The sequence below is a fragment of the Schistocerca cancellata genome, chromosome 5 (genome assembly GCF_023864275.1).
Source record: "Schistocerca cancellata isolate TAMUIC-IGC-003103 chromosome 5, iqSchCanc2.1, whole genome shotgun sequence".
Lineage (NCBI taxonomy): Eukaryota > Metazoa > Arthropoda > Insecta > Orthoptera > Acrididae > Schistocerca > Schistocerca cancellata.
The window spans coordinates 52,767,029-52,789,591 of record NC_064630.1 but is presented as its reverse complement, the minus strand read 5'-3'; the positions used below and the strand labels follow the sequence as shown (position 1 = coordinate 52,789,591).

At 37.8% G+C, this 22,563-nt stretch overlaps 1 protein-coding gene across 4 annotated transcripts in view; it reads right to left on the bottom strand.

The window, feature by feature from the left end:
- The window catches only part of LOC126187961 (band 7 protein AGAP004871), a 499,920-nt gene that overhangs the window by 16,087 nt on the left and 461,270 nt on the right, over positions 1-22,563 (bottom strand). For all 4 annotated transcript variants that reach the window (XM_049929341.1, XM_049929339.1, XM_049929340.1 and 1 more), the window contains exons 7-8: positions 17,970-18,048; positions 13,494-13,595 (exon numbers count right to left, since the gene is read on the bottom strand). In XM_049929341.1, the coding sequence (XP_049785298.1) occupies positions 13,494-13,595; positions 17,970-18,048 (181 nt within the window). The remainder of the gene's footprint in view (positions 1-13,493; positions 13,596-17,969; positions 18,049-22,563) is intronic.

Below are 22,563 nucleotides of genomic sequence, written 5' to 3'. Positions count from 1 at the left end.
AGTTATACTAGCAGTTGGAGTCATTCATAATGATTGGAGGACAGTGAAGTTTATTTTCATTCTGAAGGCAGGGAGAATTGATCATGCCAAGGGTAAGGATATGAGACCAATGAGTCTGTCATCCTTCCTCCTAACACCATTACAGAAACTCATTAATGTGTATGTTAGGGAAAGGAGGTTAACTGAGATTCCTCTACATGAAAATCAACACACACATCAACAAGGCAAATAGTGAAACAGCAATTCACCAACGTGCTGAGTAAGTGGAAAAAGCTCAAAGCTTCCAGAAAATTGCTATCTGCGTCTTCCTGGATACTGAGGGGGTGGGGGGGCTGATGACCTCAGATGTTAAGTCCCATAGTGCTTTGAGCCATTTGAACCATACCGAGGGGGCTTAAGCAATACGACCTTCAAATCCATGATTAGAGCTGCAGAAGAGCAGGGCATTGCTCCATATGGAGTTGAATTAAGACAATTCTGAGTAGATAAAAGGCAGAAGCCACCATGATGAACAAGAAGACAGTGATTAACAAAAGCAAAGGATGTCTACAAGAAGGGGTTTTGTCACTACTGCTGTGGAACCTAACAGTGAATGAACTCATCAGATGTTAAATGCTAAAGATTACTTTTTTCAAGGATACACAGATGATTTAGCCATAATAATATATGGCAGATTTTTTTATTACAATTAGAACAACGGCACAATGAGCACTGAACTGGTGGAGGAAACAGGGTGTAAGAATCAGTCCAAAGAATACTATTATAGCACCACTCACAAGGAGGCATTTCCAGGACATGAACTTGAACTCAAGCTTCTTGACCAAACTCTACCAGTAGAGGAGGCACTGAAGTGTCAAAGTAACTATCATGGACCCTTCACATAAAGAATATATATTCCAAGATTATAGACTTTCTTGTGTCTGCTAGAAGTGTTTATAGTAAAAACAGGAATCTAAGTCCCAGCAGTATGTACTGGATATACACTACTGTAATAAGACCTACGATAATTTATGGGGCTACAGTATGATGGAATAAAGTAGGACAAAAGGTGGTTGCTTAGGAACTTGGCAAGGTTAAGAGTTTGGTCTGCTTAGCCATAACAGGCAGAATTAGCAGCATATCCACTGCTGGGATGCAGACCATGTTGTACATGTCCCTATTGCTCCTATGTGTCAAGTGGAGGCAGTGGTATGGACATACAGGTTAAAAACTGGAAATAACAGGAAATCTATAGTATATCCAGAATCCCACACAAATATAATGAATGTGGTAAATATAGGAATGTTCAGAGAAATGCCATTTGACTATACAATAACTTCCAGCTGCTTCAGTAAACCTTTCAATTTAAGAAAAGAAGGAAAATTGGGTTTTACATCCTGTTGACATTGAGATCATTAGAGACAGAGCACCAGCCCAAACTGCATCAAGGATGGGAAAGGAAATCAAATGTGCCCTTCCAAATGAACCATCCTGGCATTCACCTGGAGCGATTTAGGGAAGTCACAGAAAACCTAAATCTGGAAGGCTGGATGTGGGTTTGAACGATCATTCCACCAATGCAGGTCCAGTGTGCTAACTGGTTGACACCTCACTCAGTACTTTTCAAGGTAACATTTGGTAATAGTGAACTATGGAAGAACTGTGCTGGCATAAGCTGTCACCAGCACACCAGTCGGCAAAGGTGAAGCACAGAAATCGATTAGAAGATGCTGCAAGAGACACGTCTACCATGAGAGAGGCTGGAGACACACCCAAAAGCAACATGCCACCAACGCCCTCTTGACAGAGTTTATTTAGGCTGCTGTTGCCACTGACCAGAAAGCCTCTCTCAATCTCATTTGGTGCCTGTCAGTTTACTTTCAGAATGGGTTTAGTTCACCACAGGCTATGATAGTACATAGCGACCAGATTAGTGACTACAGTGGGACTAGTTTACCTCAGCCAGAATTGTTTTTTACTAACAGTGAGAAACTGAAAGTTTCAAGTAGCAAGATTACTGATACTGACATGATATCAGTGTGTAAGAGCACTATTACTGATGATCTTGTATCATAAAACGTGGACTCTATTCAAGTTAAGTAAATGTTTCCAGTTCATCTAGAGTAAATGTTCCCAATTCACGTAGATAAAGAACCATATTAATCCATGTGTGCATTTGCATTGCAGAAAGAGGATAGTGGCCACCAATAACAACATTCTCTCTGTTGTTTCCTTGTGGTACAAGACTCTACAAGAATGAACCATGATATCATTCAGGGACATAGTCTAGTTTACTGATGAGTCAAAAACACATGAAGGTGCTGGGGCCGAGATTTACAGACACTGTCTACACTAGTGAGAGCTGTCTCTCTATAAAACTTGCCTGCAGTATTCCAGTCAGAAATGTCTGTTATCAGAATGAGCACAGAGGAGAACTTGCATAGGTGCTACAAAGATTGTGGCATTTGCATTCATTCAGGCAGCCAAACAGCACTGAATTCTCTATCAGCCCCTGAAATGAGACCAAAGATCATCGCAGAATGCAATGAAGCCCTTGTGAGGCTGTGGGTCCCTGGTGACACAGGAATAAGTAGCAATAAACAAACTGATAGGCTGGCCACAATGAGTACAACGACTCAAATTGTTTGACCGGAATCTATCCTAACTGTCACTCTGGCAATAGTAAAATCAAAACTGTGTAGCTGGAGCAGGAAGCAGTATGCAGAGTATTGAACTTAGATTCAAAAACAGAAACATTGCCCCCCCCCCCTGTTGCCACACACACACACACACACACACACACACACACACACACACACACACACACACACACACACACACAAACTAAATGTCATTCATATTTCATCATTTCAAAAATAAAAGTGCCCCAAGAAAAGTCTTTCATTTTACAGTTTAGTTAGGTGCTACAGTTGGTGATAATGTGCACAACATGGGGCAACAGACAGCAGGCCGGGCAGAGGGCAGGGATAGTACTAATGTATGACTGCACTCAGGGGTAATGATCTAAGAAAGATTGGGAACCACTGGTGTTGATGGAAGTATAAAATAATAGAAGCAGAGAAAAATGTTGACTAATAATGTAACATTAACATTTGATCTAAATAATGACATTACAGTCCTTTACTGCAAGGTTCAACAAATGTGTATTGTGTTTGATCTAAGTAATCATAGAAGTAGTTTAGTACCAGATATTTGAAAAGAGTATTCTTAAGCACAGCAGAGATCTTAATTACCTTTATGGCATCAACAAATTTGTTATACAGTCTAATACCCAAGTTGCTTTGATGTTTTTATTTGGTAATCTAATTTACTTTCATTATACAGAAGTTGTTACATGCCCTTGTATTGTATGGGTGGAGATCAGAATTAATTATCAATGTACATGATTAATTTAATCTAGCTTTATGTTAATTACACTTTTTTGGATGAACATACAAGGCAAAGGAAGTATGTTTGGTTGAACAAATAATTGTTTGTGAGGTATTAATTGAATACTTGTATTTATTCATACTGTCCATTTTTGCTAGGTAAGACCCATTATGAAATTTGTTTTACTGTGTCATAAACATAATTTCGTACTTAAACGTTTCCACCAAGTTGCAACCACAAGAAGTTACTGTACCACCATATCTAAATAAAATGTTGTGTGACCAGAGCCTCCTGTCAGGTAGACCTTCTCTAATAAGTGGTTACAACTGCTTGCCGGGCAATTTCTTAACAGAAATAAAATTTGTTTTTCAAAAATTCACATCAAGCAAATTTTGGTCAAACATGTTTTACATATACTCCAGAACTCTTTTTGCAGTGTTTCATAACGCCTGATTTACATCCCTTATAATGATACTTGCATCATCAGCAGACATTATAATGTGTACGTACACTATGTGATCAAAAGTATTTGGACATCTGGCTCAAAATGACTTACAAGTTCATGGTGTCCTCCATCAGTAATTCTGGAATTCAATATGGTGTTGGCCCACCCTTAGCCTTGATAACAGCTTCCACTCTCATAGTCGTACATTCAGTCAGGTGCTGGAAGATTTCTTGGGGAATGGCATCACATTCTTCATAGAGTACTGCACCGAGGAGAGGTATCAATGTCAGTTGGTGAGGCCTGGTGCAAAGTCAGTGTTCCAAAACATCCCAAAGGTGTTCTGTAGGATTCAGGTCAAGACCTTGTGCAGGCCAGTCCATTACAGGCATGTTATCACCATGTAACCATTCCACAAGTCATGCATTATGAACTGGAGCTTGATTATATTGAAAGATGCAATCACCATCCTCGAATTGCTCTTCGAAAGTGGGAAGCAAGAAAGTGCTTAAAACATCAACGTAGACCTGTGCTGTGATAGTGCCATTCAAAACAACAAGGGTTGTAAGCCCCTCCATGAAAAACATGACCCCACCGTAACACCACCGCCTCCAAATTTTACTATTGACACTACACAAGCTGGCAGATGATGTTCACCAGGCATTTGCCATACCCACACCCTGCCATCAGATAGCCACATTGTATAGCATGATTTGTCACTCCATACAATGTTTTTCCACTGTTCAGTCGTCAAATGTTTATGCTGCTTACACCAAGCGAAGTGTCGTTTGGCATTTACCAGCATGATGTGTGGCTTATGAGCAGCCACTCTACCATGAAATCCAAGTTTTCTCACCTCCTGTATAACTGTCATAGTATTTGCAATGGATCCAGATGCAGTTTGGAATTCCTGTGTGATGGTCTGGGTAGATGTCTGCCTATTTCATGTTACGACCTTCTTCAACTGTTGGCAGTCTCTGTCAGTCAACAGATGAGGTTGGCCTGTACGCTTTTATACTGTATGTGTCCCTTCATGTTTCTACTTCACTATCACATCAGAAACAGTGGACCTCGGGTTGTTTAGGAGCATGGAAATGCACAGATGTATGACACAAGTGACACCAAATCAGCTGACCATGTTTGAAGTCTGTGAGTTCCATGGAGCACCCCATTCTGCTCTCTCACAATGTCTAATGACTACTGAGGTCGCTGATATGGAGTACCTGGCTGTAGGTGGCAGCACAATGCACCTTAGATGAAAAATGTATGTTTTTTGGGTGTGTCCAGATACTTTTGATCACATAGTGTAGTTTAATGGGACCCTGTTTTCCTTAATATGAGTAAGGAATAGGAGCTATCATAACAAACAGTCTTGTGAAACACCTACTGTTATTGATTCAATTTTTTATGCCAATTTAATGCTTTGATTCTGTCAGACTTCCACTGCCTGATACCATTTCCAAGATAATACTGGAAAACTATTTTTAACTATTCTATTTATCAAAGTATTGTCTAATATTTCCAATAAAATACTGTGGTGTACTATATCTAATGCTTTAAAGAAGTCAAAATGTGTCCCCGTAGTGCTACTGATGTGGTTCAGTCCACTCACATTGTTTTCAAGAGCCAGTGTGCCATAGAGGTTTCAGTATTCATAACTTTACAGTATCTGTGCTGAATTGCAGGGGATAGGTTCATATTTACCAAGAAATTAAAGCACTGTTTTTCACAGCAGAAACAGCCACATTTGAGAAGACACAGTGATGATGTAGGCATGCTCCTACCCTCTTCTATGATATCTCCATTTTTGTATGATATTGCTGTGGTCTTCAGTCTAAGACCAGTTTGATTCAACTCACCATGCTAGTCTATCCAGTGCAAGCCTCCTCATTTCTACATTACTACCACAACCTACATAAATTTGAAGTTGCATACTATATGAAAGCCTCAGTCTCCATCTACAGTTTTTATCTCGTGTGCTTTCTTCCATTAAGAAACTGATGATTCCTCCATGTCCAATCATCTAATCTCTTCTTCCATCCACATAGCACCACAAATATCTTTTTTCCCAATTCAGTTTGGCACCTCCTCATTTGTTATTAGATTTACCTATCTAATTATCAGCATTCTTCTATAGTACCAAATTTTGAAAGCTTCTGTTCTCTTCTTGTCTGAATGCTTGTTGCTCAAATTTTACTCCAGACATATATCTTCAGAAAAGACTTCCTAAGACATTACTGTTAGAATTTAACAAATTCCCCTTTTTTGGAAATTCTTTCCCTGCCCTCGAAATTCTGGATTTTATATATTCCCTGCTTTTGCCATCATCAGTTGTTATGCTGCCAATATAGCATAACTCATCTATATCTTTTAGTGTCTCATATCCTTATCTAATTCCCTCAGCATTGCTTGATTTAATTTGTCTGCAATTTATTACATGTGTTTTACTTTTATTGTCATTCATCTTACAAGCTTTCTCAAGACACTATTTATCAAATGGTTCAAATGGCACTGAGCACTATGGGACTTAACATCTGAGGTCATCAGTCCCCTAGAACTTAGAACTACTTAAACCTAACTAACCTAAGGACATCACACACATCCATGCCCGAGGCAGGATTTGAACCTGCGACCGTAGCGGTCACGCGGTTCCAAACTGAAGCGCTTAGAACCGCATGGCCACACTGGCTGGCTCACTATTTATTTTTCCATTCAACTATTATTCCAAATCCTTTGCTGTCTCTGACAGAATTAAATGTCATAAAAAAACTGCAAAGTTTTTATTTTGTCTCCCTTTCTCCCTGATTTTTAGTTCACTTTTCAAATTTCTCCTATATTTCCTCCACAGCTTTCCAAAATTTCAAAGAAGGTATCCAGCCAACGTAGGCAAAAGCTTTCTCTAAACCTACAAAAGCTATAAACTGAGTTCTCTCCTTTGACCATCCATGAACCACTCCCTTTGCCCTGAAGTCATCCCCTGTTTCCTAACCTTGAACATTGCCTCAACATCATTCTCAAAATTTAGAAATCAACCTTACATCCACAGAAAGAACTGCTATCCACAACCTGTAAAGGGATCTTGACCTTATAATCCTATGTGCCAACAAAGGCTCCATCATTGAGGTTATGAACTGCATTGATTACTGGCACATGGACTCTGGCAACTGTTAGATACAGACACCTACAAACCCTGCCACAGCGACCCCATTCCTGAAATCCAGCAGAATCTATAGTCCCTCCTCAAATCCTTAGGTCCATCCTCAGAATTTATTTACTGAGCCTATCTGTCACGTCACCCCCCACTACTCCCCATGCTCCTACCTTCTACACATTTCCTAAAGTCCATAAACCTAATCACCTAGGACAACCCATGGTCAACGGTAAATGTGCCTCCACAGAACAGAGATAATTTCTGCTCTGATGGGCCAACACCTTCAGCTTATTACCTGTAAATTATCCTCCCACACAAAAAACATCAACCATTTGCTTTATCCTCTCCACAATTCCTGTTGCTTTATCACCCAGTTCCCTGTCATTGCTGTCAGTGCTACCTCCCTTTACACCAACATCCCCAATGCTCATGGCTTTGATACTACTACCTTTCCCAATGCCTGGCTAACTCCAAATGTACAATCTCCTCCCTTGGTCACCATGACCAACAACATCCTCACTTACAATTACTTCTTTTAGGAAAGCATCACCTACAAAGAAATCCATGATACAACAATGGACACAAGCATGGCACTGCCCTATGTCAACCTATTCTTTACCATATAGAGGATGCCTTCCTAGCCACTCAGAATACGAAACCCCTAACCTGATTCACTGATGATACCTTCATGATCTGAACCAAGGATCAGGGCACCCTGTTCACATTCTTCCTGATCCTCAACACCTTCTCCCCCTTTTGCATCACCTAATCCTCCTCAACTCAACAAGCCACTTTCTTCTATACTGATCACCACTTCAAGGACAGATACTTCACTACCTCTGTCCACATAAAACATACCAAACACCAACAATAGCTTCCCTGCAACAGCTGCCACCATTCCAAGCCAAGAAATCCCTTCCATACAGCCTAGCCATCCAAGGTTGTTGCACTTGTAGTGTCAAACAGTCCCCTTTGGACTACTTCTTGCCATGTCCTGAAATCACCATCCCTTCCCTCCTACAGTGATATTCTGCTGCCTGCTGAACCTATCCACACTCCTTTTCTCACAGCTCATACCCCTGAAATAGGCCTAGATGCAAGTCCTGTCCCACACATCCTCCCATGACCACCCCCTCCAGTCCCATAACAGGCATCTCATACCCCATCAGAAGCAAGGCTACATGTGAAAGCAGTCATATGATATACAAACTAAGCTGTAGCCCCAGTGCCAGTTTCTGTGTGGGCATGACAACTAACAAACTGTATGTCCACATGAATGGACACCACCAAACAAGGGGCAAGAGACAGCAAAATTACCCAGCTGTTGAACATACTGCCCTACATAATATGCTTCACTTCAATGACTGGTTCACAGCCTGTACCAACCAGATTCTTCCTACTATCAGCAGCTTTTCTGAACTGCACTGGTAAGAACTCTTCCTACAACGTATGTTTCACTCCCACAATACCCCTAGCCTCAACTTTCACTTGTTCCTGTCCTCCACTTACCTATCCCCTTCCCTGCATACACTCCAACACTACATGTGCCTTCTACCCCACTAATGAACCTATTACCTAATAGTTTTTCCTTTTATTCAGTCCTCCCCTCTCTCTTTCTCCCCCCTCATCACTCCCACAACCCCTGCCTCAAGTGAAACCTTTTTACTTTGCACCTTGCAGCCCATTCTGTCACTACCACATCTTTGCATGCTCCCACAGGTAGCACATCATCTTCTCCAACCCCTACTTTGCTATCCCTCCCCCTCTTGTCCCTTGCCTCCTCCTTATTCCCACCACTCATGCCAGCAGACCACTGCTCAAGTCAGGTGCAGTCAAGTATGCAGATGGTCTGCAGCACCAGAGTGTCATGCTAGTTTGGAAGAAGAAACTTCTTGTCCAAAAGTTTAAATATCCAGCATTGTTTCTCATTGTGCATGTCTGCAACTCAACACCTGCTCTACTCTGTTTTGCAGACTATAAGATGCTATGAACTGTAAGACGCTATGGACTTCAATATGTACCACAATTTTAAGTGATTTTTTTTAAAATAACATTTTTACTATTTTTATTATTAGATTGCATAGCTAGACTAAAAAAATTCTTAGTTTATAAAACTGAACTGACCTTTAAAATCCCCAAAAATCATCAACTGAACTTTCCTCTTTTTTTTCATCTTCCTCTTTGTCATCATTGTTGCCCCCTTTATATATGACAATCTTTGCTGCCATCAAGAGCATTACTTATGCCACATGTCTTGAAAGATTGAACAATAATGTCTTCTCTCACTCTAGACCATGAATGTTTCATCCAATGACACACCTGTTTGATTGTAGGTCATTTTAAAGCTCCCTTTGGTGTGAGTTCGTGTTGGGTTTCATCCATCATCCATTTGTTGCATTCCTCTCTCATATACACTTTAAATGGTTTATTTATCAAGAATTCAAGAGGTAGCAATTTTGAAGTAAGGCCTCCTGGAACAGCAAGCTCTGTATTCCCATGTCTCAGTTTCTGTTTCATAGAATTTTCCAAATGTCTGTTAAACTGATCAAGCACAAGAAGAGAACTCTTTTTCAATAAAGAACCTTCTCTCTTCCCCACACTCTGTTAATCCATAATTTCATACCAATGTCATCCATCCAACTCTTGTCATCTATGTGAACAACAAAACCTGGAGGTATTTCAGAAGGCTTTGGAACTGTTTTGTACATGGAAATGATCATTGGACTACATTTGGTACCATCAGCACAACATGAATGGACAACAGTGTAGTGCATTTTTTCATGTTTATTTGTTTTTATAGTTATATAATAGAGGGAAACATTCCACGTGGGAAAAATATATCTAAAAACAAAGATGATGAGACTTACCAAACAAAAGCGCTGGCAGGTCGATAGACACACAAACAAACACAAACATACACACAAAATTCAAGCTTTCACAACAAACGGTTGCTTCATCAGGAAAGAGGGAAGGAGAGGGAAAGACGGAAGGATGTGGGTTTTAAGGGAGAGGGTAAGGAGTCATACCAATCCCGGGAGCAGAAAGACTTACCTTAGGGGGAAAAAAGGACAGGTATACACTCGCACACACACACATATCCATCCACACATACACAGACACAAGCAGACATTTGTAAAGGTCTTTACAAATGTCTGCTTGTCTGTGTATGTGTGGATGGATATGTGTGTGTGTGTGTGTGTGTGTGTGTGTGTGTGTGTGTGTGTGTGTGTGTGTGCGCGAGTGTATACCTGTCCTTTTTTCCCCCTAAGGTAAGTCTTTCCGCTCCCGGGATTGGAATGACTCCTTACCCTCTCCCTTAAAACCCACATCCTTTCGCCTTTCCCTCTCCTTCCCTCTTTCCTGATGAAGCAACCATTTGTTGCGAAAGCTTGAATTTTGTGTTTATGTTTGTGTTTGTTTGTGTGTCTATCGACCTGCCAGCGCTTTTGTTTTTATAGTTACATTTTTAGCTCCTTTCATAGCAACACTTCTGTTACTCAGCACATCAAATATCAGAGGACTTTTGTCCATGTTCACTATTTGGGTTAGTTCCATCTGGTTTTCTTTTGATGTTTAATAATAAAGTAACTGAAAGATAATGTTTTCTCTTCATACACTTGTATAATTTTCTGAGATATTCTGGTTTTGATGCACATGCTAAGTTCATGACATTTCATAAACCTGTAGCACCAACCAAGTTCACCCTTAAAATCTGTTAAGTTCCACTGTAATACCAGCTTATGAGCATGTATTTGGATCATTTTTGTAGAAATTCCAGTGCCATTTTGACACTGTCCTTGACTCCACTGCAATATGTCACCTTTTAGTGTTGCCCATTTTGCAGTCGGTCGGTCCTCTATTTGTGCATTCAGTCTTCCTCACTTTTTGAGGTTCATCTTTACTAGCCCACCAATCGTGAATGGCTTTTTTTCTGTTAGTGGAGGGCTGAAATGTCACTCAGCTGCACTGGTTCCATATTCTTCTGCATATACTATTACAATGAATTTATAACCCACGTCATGTGAGTATCTTTTATTTTTTTCCATTATGAAGCTAACTACTAACAGAAATATTGTACTATTACCAACAACACAAATCACGTTCAATTCAAGTTCACTGGCAGTGTAGAGTGCAATGATAAATCATAGGCTAGATAATGTTTTGGGTTTGTGATGATGGGGTGGAAGGGAGACAGTGTTAACAAGCTTGTGAATCCCGCAAATCATATTCATCACATCAGCACATTGCTGCTCTCAGTTGAATACAATGCTGCCATATAGAGATAAGTTTACTGCAGCATAGAATGTATGGCCATGTTTAAGACTGGCATGAATTTCAAATCAAACACTCAACTTTTTATATTAATTTCAAGTGTAAGATGCACCTGAATTTTGGAGGTAATCTTTCAAAGAAAAAGTGCATCTTATAGTCCACAAAATACCATAAGTCATGAGTAGCAATCTATCCTTTTCATGTTGTTTGTATTACACCCTGAATTTTCCATTGTTCAATAAATTTCTGTCCTTTTTCTGTGTGCACACATAAATTGCAATGGAAGACTAAACATACACAAATACTTCCCAAGGAAGAAGGCATAAAAGGAGGTGCACAACTGTCTAGCAAAGTGAATTCATAGGACAGAGCAATAACAATTGAGAAACTCACATATTAAAGGAGATTCCACAAGACTCAAAGAAAATTATGAAGAAATTAAACAAACTGTGAGATGTGAGGAAGGAAGATTAGGGTTTAACACCTAATTGGCATTGAGATCATTAGAGACATAGCACAAGCTAAATCTGGATGGCCAGATGTGGATTTGAACCATTGTCATCCCAAGTCCAGTGTGTTAATCATTTCACCACTTCACTTGGTAAAAATATCAGATAAGAATGGTTAAGTGAATGAACCATGCACAAATAAACTGATAATTCTCTACCTATAGATGTTGATCTACTGATATTGAAATGGTCCTACTCTGATGTAAAAATAATTACATCTTTGAGAAACTGTTTAGACCATCACTGAAATGCAAAGCAAAATGTAGAAACTGAATTGAATGAGAAAAGTCTATTTATATGTCTGTACATGAATCTGAGAAGAATTGTTAAATGTTGTTTAATATTGTCAGCTTTTGGTTTCTTGTTTCCTCATTGCTGTATGTGTCAGATTAGACATTTTTACCATACTGTATTAGAATATTTTAGTATTTTCAGTGGTTCCCCAGTACCTTCATTGACTAATGCGTGATAGATGGTGTATTTTTGAACAATTGAAAATGTTGCACAAAATTTCACTTATATTGTCAGTTGTAAACTACTAGTATGCTTTTTACAGATTTTGGCAGCAGTATCACCTTTCAGACAATTATTGATCCTTAATTTTAATGTGTATTTACTCAAGTAAACATACCTTTTGAAGAAATTTTTAAAGATTTTGAATATAAGGTATAACATATTTCATGATAGATCAACAGCTGTAAGCTAAACTGCCTTATTCCACACATTTTGCCAGCAATATCCTATCTGGAAAACCATTTCTCCATGCTGCAGCACAAATACTAATGTGATTAATGCAATATTTCAACTTTTTCTGCTCATTGGTCTATTTTTACTAAGTCAGTATTTAAAAGTTCACAAGTGCAGCATAATCGCAACTATTATATATGTCACGTATTAACACTGTTTCTGAATTTGTGATGACAGTCAGTGCGTGTAAATGCCTACAAAGATTTCAGATGCTTTGTTAGCTTCACAGTGTCATAAGCTGACATATGGTCAGGAGACTGGTTTGGTGACCACATGCCCCTCCACATCTGCATCCAGTGATGCTTGTGGGCTGAGGATGACATGGTACTGTTTGGTACCATTGGCCCTTTATGGCCTGTCCAGGCAGAGTTTAGTTTAGTTTTCTGTTAGCTTGGTGGAATCAATAAATTATTCCATGTATTTTTCTTAAACAACACAAACTGCATATTTGGGTGTTGCAGTTTCAGTTCTTAAATATAACTTTCAAACCCAGTAGTATAACAGATTCGGACTTTAAAAGAGATACAGAAAAATTAATTTAAAGTTTACATGCACTTCACAGTGGTTTTTAGAGTATGGATAGAGAAGTTGATGGCACATACAAAGAATGGTGGTCATTATTCCTCTGTATATGCTGAAGTTTCCATTATTTTAGTACCATCATCACTGTAAGAGATGTATGTTGAAGAAAATCATGTATTTTTTATTCTGTTTGCAACACAGGCTCTGAATTTTTTTTAGATTTAGCCTATCCCCAATGTTAAGTACCCTTATTGTGTCACTGTATTGTTTTACAGGATTCTGTTTAATGTACATGAACAATCTTGCACTAACTAATCAAAAGACTGACCAGAATCATTTAGTTCTTCATTGAATCTTCTCTTTCTTTAATTCAAATTGGTAAGGATGCCAACCCAGTGAATTATGTACAATATAAATGAGTGCTCTATAGAAGAATTATTTTTATCATTAGTGCTAAAATACTGTTTCTTATTTTAATTACCTGCAAATACCGGAGCTGGAGAGCAGCAGGAGAGTCTCCAATAACTTCAGATGCTTCACGTAAGGCTCTTGAAGCCTTTTGTTCACCTTCAGCTGCAATTACCTGCAACCATGCCCATACCAAATACATATTAGACAACTCTAGAATAAATCTTTTTGAAAGTGATTGTTAAAAAGAAGACCTTATTCACCACTTGGGCAGTGGTAGTTCTGCTGAAATAGTCCAATACCTGTGAGAACAGAAGCCAATACTAGGTAGAAACAGTTATAACAGTTACATTTACTGAAGCTACATGAATTACTTGCTCTAACAGAAGCATGGGAAAGTTTAAACAAAGGTTGAAACTGACTTTTGAGCAAAGGTTGCCCTCAGTGACAGATACCACAGAACATTTTTATGATAAATTTTTATGATAAGCAACAAGCCATTTTACATTCACTACACAAATTATTTTGTAAATATGGCTACATGTAGAACATTTATAAGTTTTTTGTTTTATTTTTTATTATTAAATATACACATGAGAGTTAGCAATTTTTACCCAGCTCCTTTTACACATTACTATGACAGAAATTCTTCTAAGGAATAGAAGGAGTTGTCAAAAAGAAACTTTTACACTTTACTTTCAAAGTTTACTTTGCTCTCTGTCAGATATTTTGTATCTTTGGATGATCAAAAATTTTGGCAATGCAATCAAAAAACTGCAAAATTTTTATTTCTTCCCCCCTGAACTTTAATTCTCTTTCCAAATTTATCCTTGGTTTACTTTACTGCTTGTTCAATGTATAGACTGAATAACACTGGGGAGAGGCTGCAACCCTTCTCATTCCTTCCTCAACTATGGCTTCATTTTCACACCTTCTGACTCCTAAAACTGCAGCATGGTTTCTGTACAAGCTGTAGATAGCTTTTCAGTCTATGTTTTTTTAATCTGTGCTGCCTTCAGAATTTCCAAGGGTGTGTTCCTGTCATCATTGTCAAAAGCTTTCTCTAGGTCTACAAATGTAGGTCTGCTTTCCTTTTGAATTTGGTAATATTCATACATATCATCACCTGCCTTCTTTGGAATAGGATTTACTGATTCTTCTTGAAATCTGAGGATTTCACTTGTCTGATATATCTTTTACATAAGATAGCTGGCTCTCCCGAGGATCTTAATAATTCTGAGGGAATGCTGTCTACACCAGGAAACTTCATTTGACTTTATGTCCCACCTTATGTTCATTTACTTCCTCTTCTCTTTCTAAAATATTCTCTAGAAATTAATTTACCTTCTACAGTCCTTCCATATTTTACTTCAACATTTCAGCTTCCTCTTTTGTTAGTAGTGGATTGCCATCTCAGCTCTTGAAATTCCTAAGGCACCTCTCTGTGCTTCAAAGGTCTCTCTAATTTTCCTATAGGTGGCATTTATCTTCCCCTTAATCATGCACAGTCTAACAGCCTTTCATTTCCTGTCTTGCCTTACCTGGTTTACCAGCTTGCACTTCTTGTGTTAAGTGTTACAAGTTCTTAACAACCTGCAATAGTAATTTGAAATAGTTTGATATTTAACAAACATTGTAATTATCACTTTAACATTGTGATTAGTTGTGGGAAATAAATATTACTTTCATATTTAATTTGTAATTTAATTTTAGCTGACTATGGTTCAGTTTTTTTACTTCCCTCACAACTTCATATTAGTTAGGAATGGTAGTTATTGATAAGTTTTAACTATTGTTATGAATTGTTCACATACATATTTTGGTTTTAAGGTGATTATTAAATTGTTTCTGGAACAATATTCTTTCTGGAAATTCCAAACTCTCCAGAAGCTTTATAGTTGCTGGCATTGTGATGCCAATGAGTTTATGTATACTAGTACTCAAATTTTCATGAACAGCATGTGAAATAGCAGTCATTTTACACATGGCATTAATATAATGAATAAAATTCCAGCTTGGTAGTATGGTATTAGTTGAGTGGTAACTGAGATGCTAGGGAATAAAAAATGTATTATATTGTTAAATTTCCTCACATGAATTGTCATTATGATGTATCGATACTGAAAACTTTGACAAGTAATGTCTAACACTGTTTCAAGTGAACACATGCATTGGTTCTTTACTGTAATGTTTATGATGATAAGAAATTGGTAAGAGATGTAACAAATTCAGTTGAGCCTATGAAAATTGCTCCTGAACACCATGAGCAATATATAGAGTGTAAGGGAACAGCATGACAGGGAAGAAAGTTATGATAATGTTCCTCTTAGGGAAATGTCTGTTACAATAGAGTACTGAATGTACACATGGATGGCCGATTTGGTCTAGGTGACGGCTTGTGAGACATGGGAGATCTGGGATCCATAGTGGTCTAGTGCCAAATTTCAGTTGTCACAACTGGTGAAGAAATCTTTGTAAGATAAACAGCTTGCATAACTGTTACATCACATACATATTTAACAAGACACTATAGTGTAATGTAACAAAACCCACATGCTAAAAGGAGAATGATGAAAAGTCATTTTGTAGATAAGGGAGAGGACAGATACACTGCTTGACTTCTTGTGAAATGAACTATTCAAGATTTGTGAAGACCACAGGTACTAATGGAGAAAGGAAAACATGTGACATTTCAAGAAAGGAACAAAAAAGAGAAGGAGAGGTTTTAACATCCTGCTGTGGATGAAATGGACCCAAGTGCAGTTTGATAAATGATTGACAAGGAAATTAGCTGTACCCTTTCACAGGAACAATTTCAGCATTTCACTTAAGAAATTTAGTAAAATTGCAGAAAACCTAAATCTGCATGCCTGCATAGGGACCTGAAGTACTGTCCTCTTAAATATGAACCATACCACTGTACCCCTTAGTTGTCACCTAAATCTGCAGAGATAATTGTCTTAATGCGTATCATCTGTCTAACCCCATTCTTGTATTTGGCCTTGGGTCAATACACACTGTTCTCATGCCTCCAAAGCCTCAATGACTTCTCCCCAATGTAATTTATCTCCTCTTTCAAAGCCCAGTATGTTACCTTCCTGGACATCAATTTCCTTGCTATCTGTTCCACATTAAAAAGCTCCTGCCATACAGCCTGATCATCAACGGATATTGCAAGTGCTGTAACAGGTGATCTGTTGCATAGTATGCAGAAGATCTTACTGAGGCCTTTGCAGGCAGGCATTACCCCTAAATTTAGTCAACATACAGATTTCCCTGACCATATCCCTGCACACCTCTAAGCCTCCAACCATCATTCTGAATCAACTGCAAAGGAGCATCATCCCTTACTTACCACCTGTTTCATCCAATATTACCTCTGACTTGAACAATTTAACCATATCTTATCACAGGGCATTGACTACTTATCATCATGCCTGGAAATGAGGAACATTCTGTCCACAGTCCTTCCCAACCCTCCCAAAGAGGTGTTCCACCAATCACCTAACATACGAAATACCCTATTCCATCCTTATGCCATACCCAACATCAACCCCTTCCCTGTGGAAGACCCAGGTGCAAGACCTGTCAAATGCACTCTTTCAGTACATACTGCAACTGCCCTGCCACAGATATATCTTATCCTATCAGAAGCAGGACAATCTGTAGAAACAGTCGTATCACATAGTGGCACTGCTGTAATATCTGTGCCACATTTTCTGTAGGAATTATGACCAGCCAGCTGAAACCCAAATGAATGGCCACTGCCAAATTATGGCCAACAACAGAGCTGAACCAAGGATGGAAAACAATGCTGAACATAACATGCTCGACTTTGAATAAGCTTTCCATCCCATGCCACCTGGAACTTTCCCTCCAGTACCAGCTTCTGTGAATTACATAGATGGAAACTGCCATTGCAATAAATCCTTTGATACAGCAGTCCTCCTGGTCTAGGTCTTTGCTAGTTCCTGTACTGTGCCAACCTCCACCACTGTCTCATATCCCCTCCTTCATTCATTCTACTGTCACAATGTGGTTGGGCAGGGATATGTGTGAGTATGTATGTGTATTCTATTATTTCTCAAGAAATATTCATTAAAAACTTCAGCAGCATTCTTAGCATTGTTTGTGTATTTACTGATAACTGAGAGTCTGAGCTCTAAGGTGAGCTGTTACCTTTACTTCCATTACATATATTCTACCAAGAATTTTCTGTTACCACTATGATGTATGGTGTATTGTTACCATGTGATGCAGAATAATGATGAATAATAATACAACACTGATTAACACTAACTGATAATATTAAATATTGATTTCTGTAATTAATATCAGATTACAATTCAGGAACATTCCAAACAGACAATAGAAGTATTTAGTGTGAGTGTGACAATAACAAATACTGCGTTGCAAGTTTAGTCCAAAAATCCAGTGCTTGATTGTTAATAATTGTTCACCCATTGATAGCAGTTATCTGGTTTAATACTGTGCCATTTTGGCAATAGTGTAACATATTCACTACAAACCAGAACCTGATAATGCTCACCTTTGCTCTTGCTTCTCGGGCTGCTTCAGCCTCAGCAGCCATTGCTCTCTGCAACTGCACAGGAAGTCTCACATCCTTTCTGTAATAAGAACGGTTACAAATTTATGTCTTTTACAACTATTTTGGAAACACTGAAAGTAAATCATGTTTAAATATTTTGCAGCCATGATTATGGTAGCAAAGCTATACATCCAGTTCTTTTAGATTATTTTGTAGCATAGGGTCTTAGCAAAGTGGTCAGACTATATGTTTTGCCAGAATGTCGTGATTACTAAATGTAACAGGAGGTGACTTTATGGAGAAAAACTGACACAAGAAGACATGATTAGTTCACGCTGATGCTCCACAATTTGAAAACTACTAAGACAAACACAATCTGATAAAGTTACTAGTTACCCAAAAATAATTACAATTAGAGTGAAAAAGACTGAAACACTGTAAAGTGATAGATCACTTTTACACAAGAAAAAGAATGCTAAAATGCTTACACAGTTAAAATTAAGTGCAGAATTCAGCATTTAGTTCACTGTGTACAGAAAGTGGATATAATAATACATAAAAAACACTGAAAAATGATTTTAATTTTTTGTCACATCTTAGACATACTCATACCTAGAACACAGTCACGTCATCCATTTTATTCATCTATTTATACAATGGAAAATACAGGATGGAATAATGACAATATCACGAAAGGACAGACAGTCCCAACAAGAGGGTGGGGGGGATCAAAATTCTTGGGGCCCAAGCCTCATGGGGGGGGGGGGGGGGGGGGACCAAGCCTCTCAAGGGTTTGGATCTCCCAGGAAGCTAAGTTGGCAAATATCAGGCTGCTATTGTAAAACAAATTTTGTATAAATTAATAAATAAAAGAGCACTATCCCAGCACCAGTATAAGCAGTCTTCCTTTCCACTTCAGCGCTGCAGTTTTATGAGTCTATTTTATGTTTAATCTTGAATGCACTATATTTTCTTTAGACATTTTGCACTAAAACTACTTTGTGATGGAGCCAAAAAAATGGTTCAAATGGCTCTGAGCACTATGGGACTCAACTGCTGAGGTCATTAGTCCCCTAGAACTTAGAACTAGTTAAACCTAACTAACCTAAGGACATCACAAACATCCATGCCCGAGGCAGGATTCGAACCTGCGACCGTAGCGGTCTTGCGGTTCGAGACTGCAGCGCCTTTAACCGCACGGCCACTTCGGCCAGCTGTGATGGAGCCAAAAAAGTACTTTGTTTAAATGTTGTTTGAAGTCCTACCAAAACATTTCCCCAACAAATGTACATCCCAGCAACTGTGAAACATCATATTTTGGTAAGTTTGCCAACATTCAGAAGTAAGGTGTTTCTGATTCCATCATAAGGTGATTTGGACAGAAAATACGGAAAATATTTTGAATTCAAGAGTAAACAGAAAACAGAGTATTTCTGTTTGTAAAAAGTTGTCCTGGAAGAGTCATGAAAATGAAAAAATGAAATTACATGATAGTGGTACATTGGTCATGCTGATGCTCAGAAGTGAAGAGCTAATTTTCTTCTTTTGTTTGTCCATAGAACAGCCAACTTGTATTGAAGCTCTCATCTTACTTGAAGTGACATTATTTCCTTGTCAAAAAGTCTTGGCATTCAGAGGTTTAGCTCAGAAAATTGCAGATCCAAATAATGGAAATTTCCTCAGAATATTAGAACTTCTAAGTCACTATGATCCAGTTCTTGCAAAACACATTAGCAATGTCAGACCAACAATAATCTGGAAAGCATTTATATGTCCATTATATGTCATGTGATACCCAGAATGGATTTATTTCTAGTTGTGCCAATCATGTCAGGGGTGCCATCTTGGAACACAGAGAAAATTAGAAGCATTATTCAATTACTGTTGTTGCGACTCTTGATTCAAATCATATGAGCAAACAACATTCATCCTTAGTTATATTTACTTCCAAAAGAAAATTAATAAATGTGAAATAAATGAACAGTTGTTGGAATTCATAGATTGCAATCAGAAAATGAAAACTGCTATTGAGCATTTCATTTCTTCATGTGTTTGTCACAGCATTATGTGAAGTACAAGCAGCTGTGAATTGCCATGATACAGATACTTTATTCAGAGAAATTCAACTTTTTTACAATCTGTTCAGTAGCAGTCCACAATGTTAGGAAATTCCAAAACTGTGTGTTGGAAGATCTTTATATCTCATGTCTGATACCAATTGGAATACTTAGATTTATGCTGCAATATCAATTGTAACTCTCTTGGATAAGCTTGTAGTTGCTGTTGAAACTCTCAGTAAGTAAAATTTGTCAGCCAAAACATGATCTGTGGTATGGGGTGTTTTGGATTATGTGAGATCATTAAGGTGTTTAATCATGGCATCTATTTATCTTAAGTTGTTGATACTAATTGGCTGGAGAAGCAAATTACTACATGGCCAAGAAGCTACATTGAGTTTGAGGTAAGACACTCAGAGAGGTTGTTAAGTGACGAAAAATCTTCGCAAAAATTGGGACGCCATTCCTTCTGAACTAAAGTTGTTTCCAGTGCAATTAATATTTATCCTGAATTTCAGGGGGTGCACACTCAGAAGAGAAAATGACTTCATGATGAAACCAGGAATAGATTTATTCCAGAGCAATATATTTTATGTCATTATTGACAATCTGGTGGATAACTTGAAAATGTGATATGAAACATTGAAGATTTTAGATGAAACATTTCCTGGAGGAAATGCTCACAAAGCATCATCGACAGTGTTACAGGCAAGTAGGTTATAATATGCTACCTGTTGTATGACTAATGGCAGTTTACATGAGAGTATGTTAATGTTTATTTACTGAAATATGTAGGTACACTGTGGAACAAGTGGGAACAGATCACTCCATATAACAGCATTACTGGCATCAGGCAATTCGTCATTGTACAATTCAGCATAATATTTAGCCTTTTGTTTTGAAGTGGAGTGAAATTAAATTACATTAAACTAATTTAAAAAATAAAATTATATGGAGCATACATATATTTTACCATAATTCATTACTGATTAATAGAGACTGGATTATATGCATCATAAAAACCTTAAAACATACATGGAAATATGCATGAAAAATTCATAAAAAATGCATGAAAGGTGTCAAAATATGCTAGATCAAATAATAACAAAAACATGGTCATTATCTCAAAGTTGAACCTGCGCATATCAATTACAGGGAAGAGCGCTGGCCACGTGAAATATCAGTACATTTAGAATGTTGATATCATTTTCTGAATACTTTCTGGTAGATGTTTCTAAAAATTTAGAAAGTGGGGACACATACCATGTTTCAAGAATTGTTCCTTCTTTGCTGTTGTTGCTGGTAATAATTGGATGCAATGTGAGTGATTCACAGTGAAATAATTGATACGTACAGATATAACACATGCAGAGGGGCATGCTCAAAAACTCTGTAATATTTTATTTAAAAAACATCATACCATCACAAATTCTTTTGAACAGCATTAACTTTTAATTAATACTATTGGACTAATGCATAATTTACAGTTCATTTTACATTTTTCTGTTGTTATAAACATAAATGACCAAGTACTGTTCCAAGTTTTTGGTAGCAAGATTGAGTCTTTGATCACTCAAAATATTTTTATAAGCAGAAAAGGACCATTCTACATCAACTGAGGTAACTGGGCAGTATTTGAATTTGGGCGCTATGTTGGCACTTATTGTTTCTGGTAAAAGTTCACCCATCCCATTAATAAAATTATCAATTTGGCATGAAGAATCAAAGCCCAGGTTTTCGTTTAAAATGTTTCCAAACTTTTCTTTAAGGTTTCTTGGGTATACCTCCTGCAGTGAGGAGTTCACTAGAATAATTTTACTCATTGACTGAGTAGATTCATTCAATGCCAAACCTAGAGTTTCAAGCCTTCTAATACTTGCAGGTATATGGGAAAAATGAGTGATAATCACAGCAATGTCTTTTTTAATACCAGAATCATTAAAAGCTTCCTTGCACTGGTAAACTGCCAAAGCCTCTGCACTATTGAAGCTGTTTACCACTCCTCTAGTGGCTTTGAAATGTTCATTGTAAAACATAGCTTGACCAGCTGTGTGACCAGTTGTGTGTCCCAATGAGTATTCACTAGTTCGGAGGTAAAGGCACATTTGGTGGTTTTTCTTTGAAGATCTTGATACAAGCAGAGGCCTATAGAAACACTTTCTTTGTTGATGAAATCAGTTTATTTAAATTCACAAATGTGGAATGTTCTTCTTCAGCAAGTCAGTGTATTCCATGAGCAAAGCATGTCACATGAATCAAATTGGGATAAAATACTATGAGGGCTTTTCATGCTTTGATCATATAGGGAGCAACATCTGAAATAAACACAAACACCCTTTCATCCACAGAAGATTCTGGAAATATTTTTCTAATACCCTCACAAATTCTTTTGAACAGCATTAACTTTTAATTAATACTATTGGACTAATGCATAATTTACAGTTCATTTTACATTTTTCTGTTGTTATAAACATAAATGACCAAGTACTGTTCCAAGTTTTTGGTAGCAAGATTGAGTCTTTGATCACTCAAAATAT